The 14,417-nt window shown below is 48.1% G+C and overlaps 4 protein-coding genes across 4 annotated transcripts; 1 reads left to right on the forward strand and 3 right to left on the reverse strand.

Annotated features, from left to right (window-relative positions):
- Positions 1–1,787: 1,787 nt before the first annotated feature.
- PG985_005512 (uncharacterized protein) lies at positions 1,788–4,601 on the reverse strand (the record flags this gene model as incomplete). Its single annotated transcript, XM_066825281.1, has 6 exons — positions 1,788–2,688; positions 2,738–2,764; positions 2,810–2,864; positions 2,911–3,261; positions 3,316–3,876; positions 3,923–4,601. 6 exons carry the CDS (start codon positions 4,599–4,601, stop codon positions 1,788–1,790), a joined length of 2,574 nt encoding a protein of 857 aa, XP_066688441.1.
- A 3,213-nt stretch (positions 4,602–7,814) lies between these two features.
- Positions 7,815–8,801, reverse strand: PG985_005513 (uncharacterized protein; the record flags this gene model as incomplete). The annotated part of the gene is made up of 1 exon (XM_066825282.1): positions 7,815–8,801. The coding sequence occupies one exon, from the start codon at positions 8,799–8,801 to the stop codon at positions 7,815–7,817; it is 987 nt and encodes a 328-aa protein (XP_066688442.1).
- A 971-nt stretch (positions 8,802–9,772) lies between these two features.
- PG985_005514 (uncharacterized protein) lies at positions 9,773–10,588 on the reverse strand (the record flags this gene model as incomplete). Its single annotated transcript, XM_066825283.1, has 2 exons — positions 9,773–10,384; positions 10,466–10,588. The coding sequence occupies 2 exons, from the start codon at positions 10,586–10,588 to the stop codon at positions 9,773–9,775; spliced, it is 735 nt and encodes a 244-aa protein (XP_066688443.1).
- A 2,329-nt stretch (positions 10,589–12,917) lies between these two features.
- Positions 12,918–14,021, forward strand: PG985_005515 (uncharacterized protein; the record flags this gene model as incomplete). Its single annotated transcript, XM_066825284.1, has 1 exon — positions 12,918–14,021. The coding sequence occupies one exon, from the start codon at positions 12,918–12,920 to the stop codon at positions 14,019–14,021; it is 1,104 nt and encodes a 367-aa protein (XP_066688444.1).
- Positions 14,022–14,417: the final 396 nt, after the last annotated feature.

The raw sequence follows: 14,417 nt of genomic DNA on the forward strand, positions 1-14,417 counted from the left end.
TCGCGCCGGACATGCTCGGGAGACGAACAACTGCAGTTTGTTGTTATCGAACAACTGGTTCAATACCTGTGGCGCGTTTTTTCCAGTATTTCGAATCGCAGCTATGGCCATCTCGTAGGTCCTCTGCATGCCATACCAACAACTGAATTGAAGTGCAAACGGTACACTGTTCTGAGGGCAGCTAACAACGTCCTGTATATAAAACCGAGGTAAGATTCTTTCGCACATCATGCGACAAGTAGTAGCGAGTCTGATGCCATCTTGGAGGGATGCTTTGTCCAAGATGGAACCGAGCAGTTCGTTCGGGAGTTCTGTGATTGTGGTTTAGCCCTTTGAAGGTTGTAGTGGAAAGGTGGCCTGGGAAGTTGGGCTCGAAGAAAAATACTACAGTTATATTCTCCTCATATCTGACCTTTCAACCAGCACCTTCCGATCACACCCTGATCAGTATGCACCATACTGACGTTGATGCCACGGGAGCCAGTGCTATGTGCTATCAGGCTGTTTAGTGAAGTATGTTTCCCAACAGCCCAAGAATGCTTTCCAATCTTTTGGACGTCGAACAAGGCGGAAGCGAATGGTGTACTTATAATTCACGCCATGCGGCCGTATGTAAACTACGACGTCCTGTTTTGGCTTTGCTGATCCTTGGTGAACTTCAACACCACGCAAGAATTGAGTCCAATATGGAAACTGGAGAAAATGGATCTTGATATGGCGCCATTTTAACTTTTAAACGCAAGTTCTGGGCCTTAAAGGACTTTGCTGTAAAACTTGTTCTGTATTCTGAACAGTCTGGCTAGAACAGTACCTCAATTTATCGTAATAATCAAGTCTAGTAGGGTAGGCTCTGGAATTTGAACTCAAAGGGCGAAAAACACCTTTTAGGCTCAGGGGGAGTTTTATTTGGGCTCATCGAGTTGTCGCTGCGGTTTTCAGGTTATGCAAGTTCAGTTCTGGTACAGCGTTTTCTTCACATTAGTCACTTGAACTATGAACGCCCGGCGCCGATTAGTGTCTCGACACAAATACGGTATCATAGAATATTGTCTAAGTGGAGCAGTTGAAGCACATATTAGCACGAAGACAGTCTCTTCCGCTGAATATGACCGGTATGAGAAGGAACTGAAGTTACGTCCGTATAACCTACCGCCCGGAGCGAAAACGCAAGATGTGCATCCACCACTCGAAGAAGAAGGGAAGGGAAGGAAAGGACACAAAGACATATATGAGAGGGGCTTTATATTTAAGTGGCCATAGCCGTGAATATACCAGGAAGTGAGGCATATATGGGATACAGTTCGTCATGCACATCAGACCATGAAGATTACCAAAGTCAGCAACCGGGAAAGACAAGGTTGGCAGTTTAAGTGCAAGGCGATGCTCGCTAATCACATCAGTTCCTCAAGTAAAATTCATATTAGGCAATGATTACTAACATTTTCAACCTAGCACATTGGCGGCAGATTAATCCATCCAAAGTTCATTTGATCACTACGGAAAAGGAGGCATACGCTTGGAAAAGCTTACCTGAAGCAGGGTACCTCTGCGAAATCTAACCGACCTTGGAGTGTGAGCATGCAAAGAGCTATGCATAAATATCAGATGCTTCTTGGAAGCTGTGAATTTACCGTACAGTGGTGAGGGAACCAGCTGCGTTGTAAGATAATTATTATTACGCTTGGAGTACGAAGTAAGCAGCTACGCATTACAAAGGTCTTGTAAGATTCGCGATCTATTGCCACGCAGGACAGCCCTTAGCCAATTGAAATAGGCAGTAAATTAATTCAATAACAGGTCCTTCGCCTTTTCGCAGGATTCGGGCTAGCCTTGTGGGCTTCTTCTTCTCCTTCTACAGGCCTTTTCCTGTGGTCAGCAGTCCCGAAAATGGCGTTAAGTTTCTGCTGTTCAGCGAGACCTTCCAGAGTGAAAGGCGATCCGCTAATATTACTCTGATAGTCACCGACAGCAAGGGATATGGAGAAAGGCCGGTCGCGGCTTTTAATCTGGAAGCTGACTTCCTGGTCAAATTGCCCTTGTGTGTTCAAAGTTGGGCTCGCCCAAACTCCCTTGATGATGCGCTGATGGGCTACGTGAAGTGAGGCCGAGGATTGAGCAAGCTGGCACATAAATGAGTTAAATTCTGGTGTTTTCGGCTGTAAGCGGCACAGAATCCTGCCCGCACAGAGATAGACCCCGTTGTGAAATCGGAAAGGGGCATCTGCACTGAGCTCAAAGACAAACAGCTCCGCCTTAACACGGTTTATCAATGGTTCTAGGGATGGTGAATGAAGGATTTCGTCCCGGGCGAGCTTGACCACATTTTGCATCTCTGCCACATCGTCGAGAGCAGGTACTGGGCCTTCAAACTCAATATCGAACCGGAAAAGGTTACTTTGGCTATCAGACTTGGTGTGGCGGAGTAGCTGTTGCCAGGCCCGATGAGAACTACTGCCTTGCCAAAATGCACGAAAAATACGCATCGGAAATGAATCTTGCAGGAGTCGACGCGAATCCCCAAGTACGGGGCTGCGTGTCTTCGCCGCGCCTGTCCCGAGCGATACGATGATACTAGGTTCAGCCCCTGATGCAAAGGCTTCTTGAACAGCTATCGCAGCGGGGTTGTTGAATGCAAGCCCACCGTATTGAAATGTGCCCAGGCCATCGATACGCCTCGGCTTGAAATAGCTTAACATGCGTCAGTATATAATCGACTGTGCGATCCTACTGTACTTACTAAGGTGCTGCGGTACTACAGCGTATACTACAATTTGATTAGCGATAGCCTCGCAGAGCGACATCAACTTACATTTCCCACAACGGAATCTGGCCACTACTGCTTTGAGGCTTGAACACATGGTACTCTGCTTTAGGTTAGAATTATTGCAATCAAGGCGACTTTTCACATACCGGAATCTGCTCGTCGCTGTCCAACGCCGTTATAAGTAGTGAAGATACATGCACTTGCATCCTGCGTCGTAGTTACTGTGATTCCGACTTTGGCTCCAAGTTCAGTAGCTGGAGAACAAGCCTGTATACTCTTCTCACCGAACACCTGGAGCAGAACGGCTTCTAGCGGTTTGCTCGAATACTGACTGTCTAGTACCAAGGTAGCCAGGAGCTTGAAAATGGGCAACAAGATCGGTAAACGTGGCCACCACCATCGGGGTTCAAAGGCAACTTTGGCAAGATTTTCGAAGCTTGCAATGCATTCACCGGGAGACCAACCATTTATCCACAATGCTGCAGCTGTTATTGCACCTACACAGCCGTAGATTAGTATAAAAAACCAACTAAAACTCCAACCACGCTTACCAGAGCTGGTCCCGTAGATAAGGTCGAAGTGGCGCTGGACGGGACAAGGTAACCCAATGCACTCTTGTATAGTTTCAATGAATACAAGAGGGGCTATACCCCTCGTACCACCGCCGTCAATGCTCAAAACTCGTACGCTCGCGGTGTCAGGCCTCATGCCGATTTCAATATCTCCTACGCTCTTGCCGCAAAGTATGCAGGTTTTTAGACAAAACCCCCACGGGCTTTTTGTGTCTTGACCAAAGACCCTCACACAATTCTCACAGATCATGTGGCCGCAAGGGAGGCTGAACTGAGGCGGACGTCTAACGCAGCTGAAACAAGTGACATCTGAGAACAAACCAGAATACTCTTCGCGAAATTGGCTCAGATTGCTCCTGTGAAGCTCGGCAGCAGACTTGACACGTCGGAAATGTCTGTATTGTTCAAGGACATTGTTCTCCAGCAGGCTCAAGAAGGAAGCAGGCAACGGGAAACTAGTCTCATGTTGTGGCCATTCATCATAAATTCGTTCACATGTACGTCGGTATAACGTGATGAAGACAGTTCGTGGATTGAAAACTGGAGAATATTAGCGGCTGTTATCTCGCAGATGTCTGACACTTACGATGCATGCCAGGTGGGTAGTGGTCCAATATAAAACTTGACGTTATAATAGGGATTCCCAACGTCGTCACGGCCTCAGTGCTTCTCATACTTTTCAAAAAGGTAATGAGATGCGTTTTAAGGTCTGCTGCAACGGGCGACTTTAGACGTGATGCCTCAACAACCTCGAGTGATCGTTTTCTTGGATCTACAAACCGGTCGACAGCAGAACGAATAAAGCTTGAGAAGTGCGGGACCGAGAACAGCAAACCCTCACGTCTCCGACGTGAAGTGCTCGACAGAGACCAAATCTTGGCTTGGAGTCTGTTCCATGGCCTACTCTCGCATTTCTTAGTCGCTCTTGTTTCGCGCACGCTCTCTGCAATATTGAAAACTTGGTATCCGCGGAAGCGGGGTTTGATACCACTTTGCGTCCGAACAAGTTCACGTAGCATCAGTTGTTCGTCCACCTCCAGGACTTGGCTTACGACGATAAGAAGCCATGGTTGAATTCCGGTCAAGGCAAATTGCTGATCCGGGTGTAGCCAACTTCGAAGGTGCTCGGTAACCTTCGCCATACCTCCGAGATCGTCGACAAAAAGACAGACCAGGTCGGAAAATGGAAGAAGCAACTGGTTGTATAGCCGAGTAACGGAATTTTTCATGCTCTCGAAGCCGAGAGACGACTGTACTTGGTACATGCTATTCTCATGGCATCTTGGATTTCCCCAAGCCTTGTTGAACTTCTCACGAGAGAAGAGGTCCCCATCAGCTACTAGCAGAGGATGGGTTACGGTGCCAGGAGCAGAAAATAGATGGATGTCCCCAGATGCCCTTTTCTAGCTAGAACCTGGGGGATTGATTCCGAGGCTTCTCAGCGCCAATGATTTATGCCGGTTGCCCAATAAAATGGCAAACCCGGGAAAACGATGGCTTGCAATTTGTTGACCATGTAGTCTCTCAAGTCTATCAGACACCTCCAGGTTTGCGCCCTCATTGTTTCGTGATAGCTGAAGCCAGTGAGAATGGTTGCACTGCCCCATGTTGTCATGTTTGTATCACTCTCATCATTAGTGTTAAGGATTCATGGCGACTTATATACATTATCTTTCGGAGCCGTCTTTCGCGCATGAGGAAGCATAGCCGCTAGATGCATTTCTGACTAGGGTTCTTCCTTTTTGGACGTGGCACCGTACTGGATTTCTTGAAGAAAACATAGGTCTGTTTGTCTAGTAATGACCTTCTGTGATGTACTTTCGCACAGGTCTTTGCCTAGCTCTCAAACCGATGTCTAATCGTCTCAAGTGGCCACACGTGCTTCTACGTCAAAAATGGCCCAATCCCAAACACGTTGTTTGCTATTTAACATTCCTGTGACCTAAGCAAAGTTCTATTTGCTCTTTTTCGCAATAGCACCCATCTGTTGTACACATCGTTGGAAGCCATACGTCACACTGCCAGTGTCTTTATGTTCAATAACGTGTCACTCGGAAGAACCTACGAAGGCCCGAACACCCATTTGCCATACCTGATAAACTATACTGCATGCGCTGCCGGGCCTCTACAGCCAACGTCTCAGGTAGTCCAGCCGATTAGCAGCTGGAGCATCAATACAGCTTTATATCCTTCACAGCCAATTGTCGGGCCTCCAGCTGGCAGCTCATACCAAAATATATCTTACGCTTATCACTCCCCAACACTGACAACAAGCCCGGTCTTCACCAGCACTTGTTCGCGAATTCGAGCGGCATCCCTGGCCGTCGTTCTCACTCTGCTCTGTTTACAATTTCTATGAACTTTTCCCTGACGGGTTCACATGCGATCTCAACATCTCGCTCGCGGTCCAATTAGACCGCTATCCTACCATGTGCGCAACGCCGAGAAGAGCGTCTAGCGTCTACTCCGAGGATGGTGCTTTCAGTCTGGAAGGAACGTTATTCCGTCTATCTTTACAAACGTCATTACAAGAAGGACGCGAAATATCTTTGCTGGCAGAAGAAAACGAAAAACTCCGGCGGGAAATTGCACATCTACGTTATGTCTGGAAATATATTTACAGAATTATGAAGGAGATTAATGACGCATATCTGTATCTCACTCGGATCTTCCAAGAGGGTGAGATACGGATGGAGAAAGAACGTCAGAAATGGGTGGCGAACTGCACGGTGATATGAAGCTGAAATTGTCTCTGGCAGAAGCCGAGGTGTCATGGGTAGCAATCTTCATTGCTAGTTAGGTCATTAGAATCAAGAAGCTGCGAACCGGAAATGAGTCTGCTAGAAAAGGTGTCCCACGATAAGCTGAAAGGCTACATCTACATTATGAAGCGCGTGGAATTTAAGAGTCACTCTTGTTCAGCTAGTGTCTAGCTGTAGCAGACACTGTTTAACAAAATAGTTATGACGCTGATGCGTACTGATTTGGAAAGGTGAAGAGCACAAGTCTAGTAACCAGGTAGCTTTTAGCCCACAGCTTGTGAGATTGACAGCCAACAAAGTAAAGCTCCTTCCCACAGATTTTGTGAAGAGCTAGAGTATGTCCTATTCACCAGTGATCGTGAAAAAAGGCTCCCGTGAGAGAGTGGCTTATGAGCAGTGTCCGTAAATGCTGTCGCTGTCCGGCAAAGCGTGGACAACATGGTAGGATATAAATTTGGTCATCTATACAGCTGACAAAGGTCAAATTCAGCCCCAACACCGGCTGTACTCCAAAAACACCCGTTACGCGCAGTACAGTCACCTCGCACTACCTTGCCAAGAATCTCGAATTGAAACACGGACGCAAAACCTTATTTTCACAGTACTGTCAAATCCCACGTCCAGCGTCCGGATTCCACTCAAGGATTATTGTCATTGAGGTAGAGCGGGGTTGTACAGCGCGCAAAGGCTAAATCCTGTCCCGCCACTAGCTGTACCTCAGAAACGGCTGTTATGCGCTGTGCAGATACCCCGCATTAGCTCGTTGTCAAGAATCTTAGATTGAAATGCGGACGCTTAACCTGGGTTTCATAGTATTAGGTTGAACGTTGTTTGAAACTTTTCGAGGTACACTTGCGACTCTAAAGCGTAACGGATAATCATTCGCTGTAAGTCATATTCAACTGAATTCGGCTTTGTCAAGTTGGAGTACAGCCAGTGTTTGGACAGAATTTGGCCTTTATCCGTTGTACTGATACCCCGCCTGCCTCATTGACAAGAATCCTAGATTGGAATCCGGAAGCTGAACCTGGTTTTTACAGTATGGGGTCTGAAACGACATTGGAATTTCTCAACAGAGGATGAGTTTATTCGAAGAAACAAAATTTAAGCTACGGTATAACCGCAGCTTTTCGCATTGCCGATAGGTGCCGTACTGTACCTCCTACCACAGTGCACGGTTTACGAATGTTCAGGGGCCGTATTACTTTCGTCGCTGGGTCTTATGGATGGCTGGAACAACAGCAGACCGGTAGCTTGAATAACTCAACGCGCCGCGTCATTTGGATGCTTCTGGACTTGAGCCTGGCGAAGCAGCTAAACTGGAAATTTCCAGTCTTACGCAAAGAGAAAAGGCGACTATAGAAGAATCACGTCAACGATTATCCCAAAGTATCGATATGAAGTCCGCAACCGCTGTTCGTAGCGAGATTACGAACTATATTTGGCCACACTACTTATTACGGCCCCCTGCCAGCGATTTCAGCGATTCCAGTGATTCTGGAGATATCGATTTCGGGGAGAACTGACTACGAGCTATTAGAATCGGCGTTGAGTAACGCTAGTATATAGTCCACACGCCGTTCCTTGTTTGGCAGTGCCAAAAAGGCAGAGGTAAGCCACTCTTTTGCACAGACCTTAAATGTTGCCTGTAAGCGCTCGTCTGGTGTGAATTGTTCTAACTTCTCAATCTCCAGCACGGCAGACCGAACGTTCTCATCAGACTTGTCTCGAATTTAACGTCAGCGCCGCCCTCTCGAGGCCCTGGTCACTAACCGCGCTTGGCGTATTCGTCGCCGCAGACTTGCCCTTACGCCGCTTCGATGGCGGCAAGCTGGGGACGCTAGAAACCGAAGGCGCTGGCGCAGTGGACTGTGACGAATCCTCTCCAACAAGGCCGGTACCAGAAGGGCCTTCGCCAAAGGGGTTAGTACCAGAGACGCCATCGCCATCGTCTTCTCCAAGAGATTCCGTTACCACGTCCTCCATATCATCTGTATGGGAATCTAATGAGTAAGGAGTCGCTCCAGCCTCGCGGATATACATCCCAGTCGCCGAGGTCCTGCCGAAAACCTCCTCGTACGCCGATATATTAACTAACGGTTCGGAGCGTATCCATCTAGCCGACGGATCTTTTTCGAACAGCCTATCGAAGACCTCGGGCGGCGCACGCATAAAGCCAAGGGCATCCGGGCCTGTTCCGGAGCGTTCTGCTTGTAGCCACTGCTGCCACCGTTTCCGATATTCGATATATCTAGCTCTAGCCTTCTGCCAAGTCCAGTGGCTAGCAAGTTGACTAACAGCCTTCATCCGGACCGCGATATATTCGAACGCCTTTTTCATTTCCCCAGCCCTGGCGATGGTCAACATCGAGTCCCTCTTAGCATCTAATACTCTTTCCATAAACATCCCACGGATTTCAGAGGTGGACTTAAAACGAGGAAGAGCAGCAGCGCGACCGCGGCGCGTCGAAGATTGCTTGCGATTCCGCTGTTGCAAGAGCGACGATGACTGCATAACAGGCTCAAGGGAATCAGCCCTCTCCGTAGTGGCAGCCAGCTCAATTAACTCAACTGGCTGTGTTGGCCATAGCGATGTAGGCCTAGAATCGATGTCGTTCGACTGGCTAGATTGCGTGGATTGTGTATTAACAATAATTAGGTCTTGAACTGGCTCAACGCTACCAACGTCGTCAGGGGCAGACATTATGACTCTTTTCGAAAGATATGCTTGCTCCGGACAAGACACAGGATTCTAATGCGGAGGTCATCCCTCCAGGAAATATCTCCTTATTCCTTTTGCCACCAATCTAACCAACCTCGGCGTAGCGAGATACCTCTACTAGTGGCTTGGCCGACAGGGATATAGTGTGTATTGGCCAATTGCAAAGTTCAGTGTTTTCACAGTATTATCGATCACGGCCTAAGTGTACTCTAAGCCCATTGAAATGAGCAACGAGGGGCTGGACATCTTATGTATGTCTAATCCTCGAGGTAAAATTTGGGCTTTGCAAATGCCGCTACCTACGGAACGGCCATAAGCTAAAACCTTATTCTATTTTTCTTGTTTTAGAAAAGAAGAGCAAAATAAGTAAAATGGCTACTAATTAATCTCTTCCTTCCCTCGTGTGCATGTATTAGAGTTCTTACGTATGCCTAGCATATTTTACAACTTGAACGTAAAGTAAGCAGCGGGCCAGCCCGCCTGGAACCCCATCTCAGTGAGTTGCTAGCTCGACCCAATCATCAACAAGGCAATCGTTACTGCTTAGCGGAAAAATCACAGGCTCCGCTGTCTCGTCTCCGATCTGCAGTACCTACTGGCAATGGCGGCTTGGGAGCTTGGTTAACGCACCGTGTCCTTGTTTCAGTGCCAGGTCTCATACTTGCCTCTTCTCTGGACCCTTCTACCCATCATCGCCTATCCATTGGCAGCTATCGCCTTGCGGTTAGCCGAAACCACCTCAGCCCGCGCAGAGGAACAGAACAGTCCTGCAGTTGGTTCACGATCTGGCCGGCTCCTTCGCTGCAAGGCTGGAAACAACCACACCAACGTACACCAAGGGTTCAAGGTGGATTTGGTTGATTCTGACTAATAAAAATCGAAGCTGGGTGGGTGTACGTGTATTAGGTGTAAATCAGGAGTACACCAGGTGGATTTGGTGTGCGAAAATGAAGCTATTCAGGGCTATCGTCAACCTCGTCGTTACCCCTATTACGTGATCCGGGCCGCGGTTCCCCTTCCGCTATCCATTGCGTAACGCGTGTGACTTGGTCACCGTATACCAGCTGTTCTAAGGCATCATGTTCTACGCGTTCAGCTACCGAGATAACTGCCTGGTCAACCTCTTCGTCATGCAGGATGCCCGCCCGTAGCCAAGACCGCAACGCCATACACATACTGACAATCACGATATCCAGGCTGCTACGTGGTGAATTGAGAAGCCTCCCAGCGGCTGAAAATAAGCGCTCGCACTCAGCAGACATAGCAGGGATAGTTAGTGTATCCAGCGCCATCTGCGAGAGTCTGGGATACTTGAATCGTCGTATAAACCAGTACACGATGGGATCCGTGACGTACTGGTCATTGGGGTCAGGCAGCTCAGCCATCCAGGCGTCCCACCCGTCACCAATTTCCGCCGGCAACGGGTTATCTATCCGTTGCGTGCTCTGTATGGACGCATCCCAATCGTTGGCGGCGTAACGGCCGTCCCGACGGGCGGGACCAGCAACGTTCTGGAGGCCGGATGGATGGATGTTTTTGGGCAATGAGTTATTGGCGATGATACACTGCTTGCAAACCTAGCGCCTGCTATCGCGGTTTTGGATATCGTAGCCAAATTGCCACAGCCACGAGCTGGTATCTCGCACGCGTTCAGAGAAGGCAAAGCCTGGGAAGTGCCTGAAAAGCGCGGCCTCGTGGCCTTGGTTCGTTATCGGAATGGAATCGGCAGCGGCACGGTAGGTAGGCATCTTAAGGGTGTTAATGAGCATAGTAGAACGGCGCGTCTGGAGTAGGGAGAGGGCTGGTAAGTAAACAAAGGTTAGATTGAGCAGCGTGCTAACATCAATTTTAGTTAGAGTAAGTTACCACCAAAATCAAGGGATCTAGTTTCGGCATCTTCCATGTTACCCCTGGATACAAATACAAGACTGCCCTCTACCCCCAAAACAGTCGAAAACACCATAAAACCATCACAGCGACATACTTACAAATCCACCAAATCCACCTATTTACCCCAATGGGAAGCGCTGGTTTGGTTGATGAATCATCAGCCGGGCGCCTGGTGGATTGATTTACGGTGTGGTGGCTTACACCATGGGGTTTATCAAGGTGTAGATGGTGAGGTTGTTTCCAGCCTTGAACAAGCCGATATGTGGCTTGATTGGTTTGGTTGTTTACGCCCTTGAGTGGACATCAAGTATTAGGGAAACTGGAGTTTGACAGTGACATCAACAGCATTAACTATAAGGATGTCAATTACAGGTAGGGCCAATTATGGGGTGGTGTGCGTAACATTGCTTTAACTACCTATTTAGAAGGAAAAGAAAAGAGAAAATTGGTAAAGACTATGAAATCAGACGTCCAACGCAAAGGCCTATTGAGCCATGGCGGGTGGGTCGATTCCTCGGCTCCTCAACAGGTCCTGCACAGCTGAAAGTTGTTGCGCCATGTCAAACGGCGGTACATCTTCAGACGATATGGTTGAAGGAGTCGCGGAGTTTGTCTTGTCAACGCTTCCCTCGTCGTTACAAACGCAGTACCCAACGCAGCCTATGTGTGCAGTGTGCCTAAGGCAATCACGTACTTCTAGATGCTGCCAAACTTCATATTTCTTTCCACATTGACAACACTGGCGTGCCGATTCTGGAAGAGTCGGTAGAAATTGAGGGGCTGCAACATATTTCTGGTACGCTTCTATCGGTTTCTTGGCTTGGCTGTTTGCGATGATCTCTAGAATTCGGTCTTTGCTTTTGAGCTTCTCGAAAAGGGACTTTCGGCCCATATCATTCGTCTCGATAAGGGCGGAGATTCCGGTTTCTAACGCTGGACTGAATGGAATATATGAAGAAGGCGTATATTAGGATCTGCCTCTCCGCCTTCCAATGCCCTGCTTAACAGTTTACTGTCTATGAGTTTGATAGCTTCGTCTCGATATGAACCATTCAAGTTTTCTAGAAGCGGAGCGAGGATTTCGGGATCTAAAGAAACATATAGTTTGCGAGAAGAATAGGGGAGACAGAATAACTGTGCTTTTTTTTGAGGATTGGCCTGGCCCCAGCGGTATGCTATCATTGCGAGCATTCTTTCATCCAAATTAAGAGAATCATAATAACCAATGTCAGAATCAATGTCATACATTATGAACTTATGTTACAGTACATAACACAGTACGGTGATTTACTTACCCTATCGTAAACTCTGCGCGGTGGTGGTTGGAGTCATTTATACTAGCTTAGTTGCGATACAAAGTCGCTTGTTCTGGTGCTCAGCGGCAAGGTCAGTTTCTGCACTATCGCTTTTCGATGACTGTACCTTGAGGTATGTATGTACGGAAGCGAGCATGTCAAAATAGCTGTAATTAGGATCGGTCAGAAATCGAGGAAGCATGTGGTCAGATTAGAGGGTACGGGCCAGAAGGGCCGCATTGAAGACTCGGGGTACAGCAAGCGCATGTTGATTTCTGGGAACTCGTCAGCAATTGAGAGTATTATGAGGTGGTCGGAGCTAGGATCAAGTTCTGGTTGGGCACTGCTACTCCCCCAGCACCGAACTGCCAGCTTGGACGATGGCCCGTTTCGGCGCGCGACATTCACTTCGACAGACGTCGGCTTCTCTAAAACTACAGTACTGTACAGTGAAACCAGGTTCAGCGTCCGTATTTCAATCTGAGATTCTTGGCAATGAAGTAGTACGGGGTATATGTACAGTGGACAAAGGCCAAATTCTGCCCCAACACCGGCTGTACTCCAAAAACGCCTGTTACGCGTTGTACCGCATTCCAAGGACCCTAGATTGGATACAGACGATGAGCCTGGATTTACATTGTATAACGAAGCGCCAATGATGACAAGAGTCGGGATCAGCACCATTCAAAACGTCTGATGCGGATTCTAGTTGACACCTGTCCTGCTTTGCCACCCACTGAGCAGCCAAATAATTTGCGAAATCCAAAACCCCATCTTTACTTTCAACAGCTGGACTGATACTGGCACTTTTGCGCTAACTACAATGAATATAAATATGGTGGGTCAACCAGATCTCTAACCTTTCGTTTTCTGTTATTCACACATCCGCTCCCCAACCAAGAACTACTATACAATGGCAGGCTCGAACAATCAAACTACGAAGCCACTGTCTGCTACAGCTGGCGTTAGGAAGAACCCCCCAAGGGGTACCACTGAAGCGGGGAAAAAGGCCCTTCAAGCACGAGTAGCTCATATGGATTCTTCCACTCCAGACAAGAAAGCTGAAAAAGTTGCCGCAGAGGCAGAGCTAGATGCAATGGAGGGAGTTGAAGAGGAAAACAACGAAATCGAGGACATAAAGACGGAGGAAGGTAGCCTTTTCCTTCAAAACCCTACAGAGCCGGCAAAGGAATTATCGGAAACCACACCATCGAACTCAGGCAATGGCGAGCCTGTACAGCCTGGAACCAAACCGAACATTGTCGTCACTGACAATGATGACTCAAAGTCACCATCACATGAAGACCCTGAGGATGTAGCCGACTTAGCTGATGTGCTTGCCCAGCTTGGTGTAGGTAACAGCCACGTCGATGATAGCGGACTGGAGGCTGTTGGCTGGACAACAGCCGGCATGGGACATAAGCAAATCATCCTGCGGGACGGACCACCGAATGCGGCAAGATACCGTGCGATGCCACAAAACCAATTTCCTACGACTATCACCCAAGACAAGAAAATGAACCTAAGAAACTACAGACCAGGCGAAGAAAAAGTAGACGGAGAGTGGGTTGTGAAGAAAGGTACCCCTCTCACTATTCAAGGCGTAGCCTGGATTTATCCCAACAACCATGATTGCCCAATCCAACTATTGAATCCTGATAACTGGCCAATCGCGAATGGGAAGAATGCTGGAACTAAGAGAAGCCCTTTCACTCTGATCAGAGTCAAGTTGGAGACCGAAACGGGGTTCGTCCGGAGCTGGGAAACGAGGTCTACGGTCCGACGCATACTGGGTAACGCGAAAACGACATTAAGTCAAGACCTCATGATTGGCGAGTCCGTTTTAGTTCCAAAAGCCCAGACCATTGGAATAGCAGATGCCGCCATTATCATAGGGGCCAAGTTCTGCGAGATCCGCCATGGCGAGTGGGTGAAAAAGGAACGGCGCAGTCTCGATAGGTCTCCGTCCCCCAATCCAGAGGCCGATATAGTACACGGAAACATGGCCAAGCTGTAGAATTGAGAAACGCTATCTGTTCTTGGGTAGGTTTGCGATTCGGTTGTGTGGGCTACTACACGGCGCTTTATATGTCAGGCTGGTCTTGATGTCTCCTTTGTTTTATCAATATTCTCATTTTTCCTTCGAAGATTGGATTTTTCTACATTTCTTTAGTTTCCTAGTTGAGTGGTTTTAGTCATAAGTGTTGAATGGGCTTCAGTACGATCGTACAGGTTGGTCTGGTGTTCAGCTGCGTAATATATTCATTGTTGTTTTCTTCTATCTCTACGTAGGCTCGTGCGTAGAGGTCTCCTAGTGTACGCATCGTGATTGGCCCGTGCGATGCTCGCACGTGATCCCCCTATCTGTCGGTATTGAATACCCCTGAATTGGTATTCCAACAATAAGTTACCG

This window comes from Apiospora marii (genome assembly GCF_038362585.1).
Source record: "Apiospora marii strain CBS 49790 chromosome Unknown utg000003l_segment0_segment0, whole genome shotgun sequence".
Taxonomy (NCBI): Eukaryota; Fungi; Ascomycota; class Sordariomycetes; order Amphisphaeriales; family Apiosporaceae; genus Apiospora; species Apiospora marii.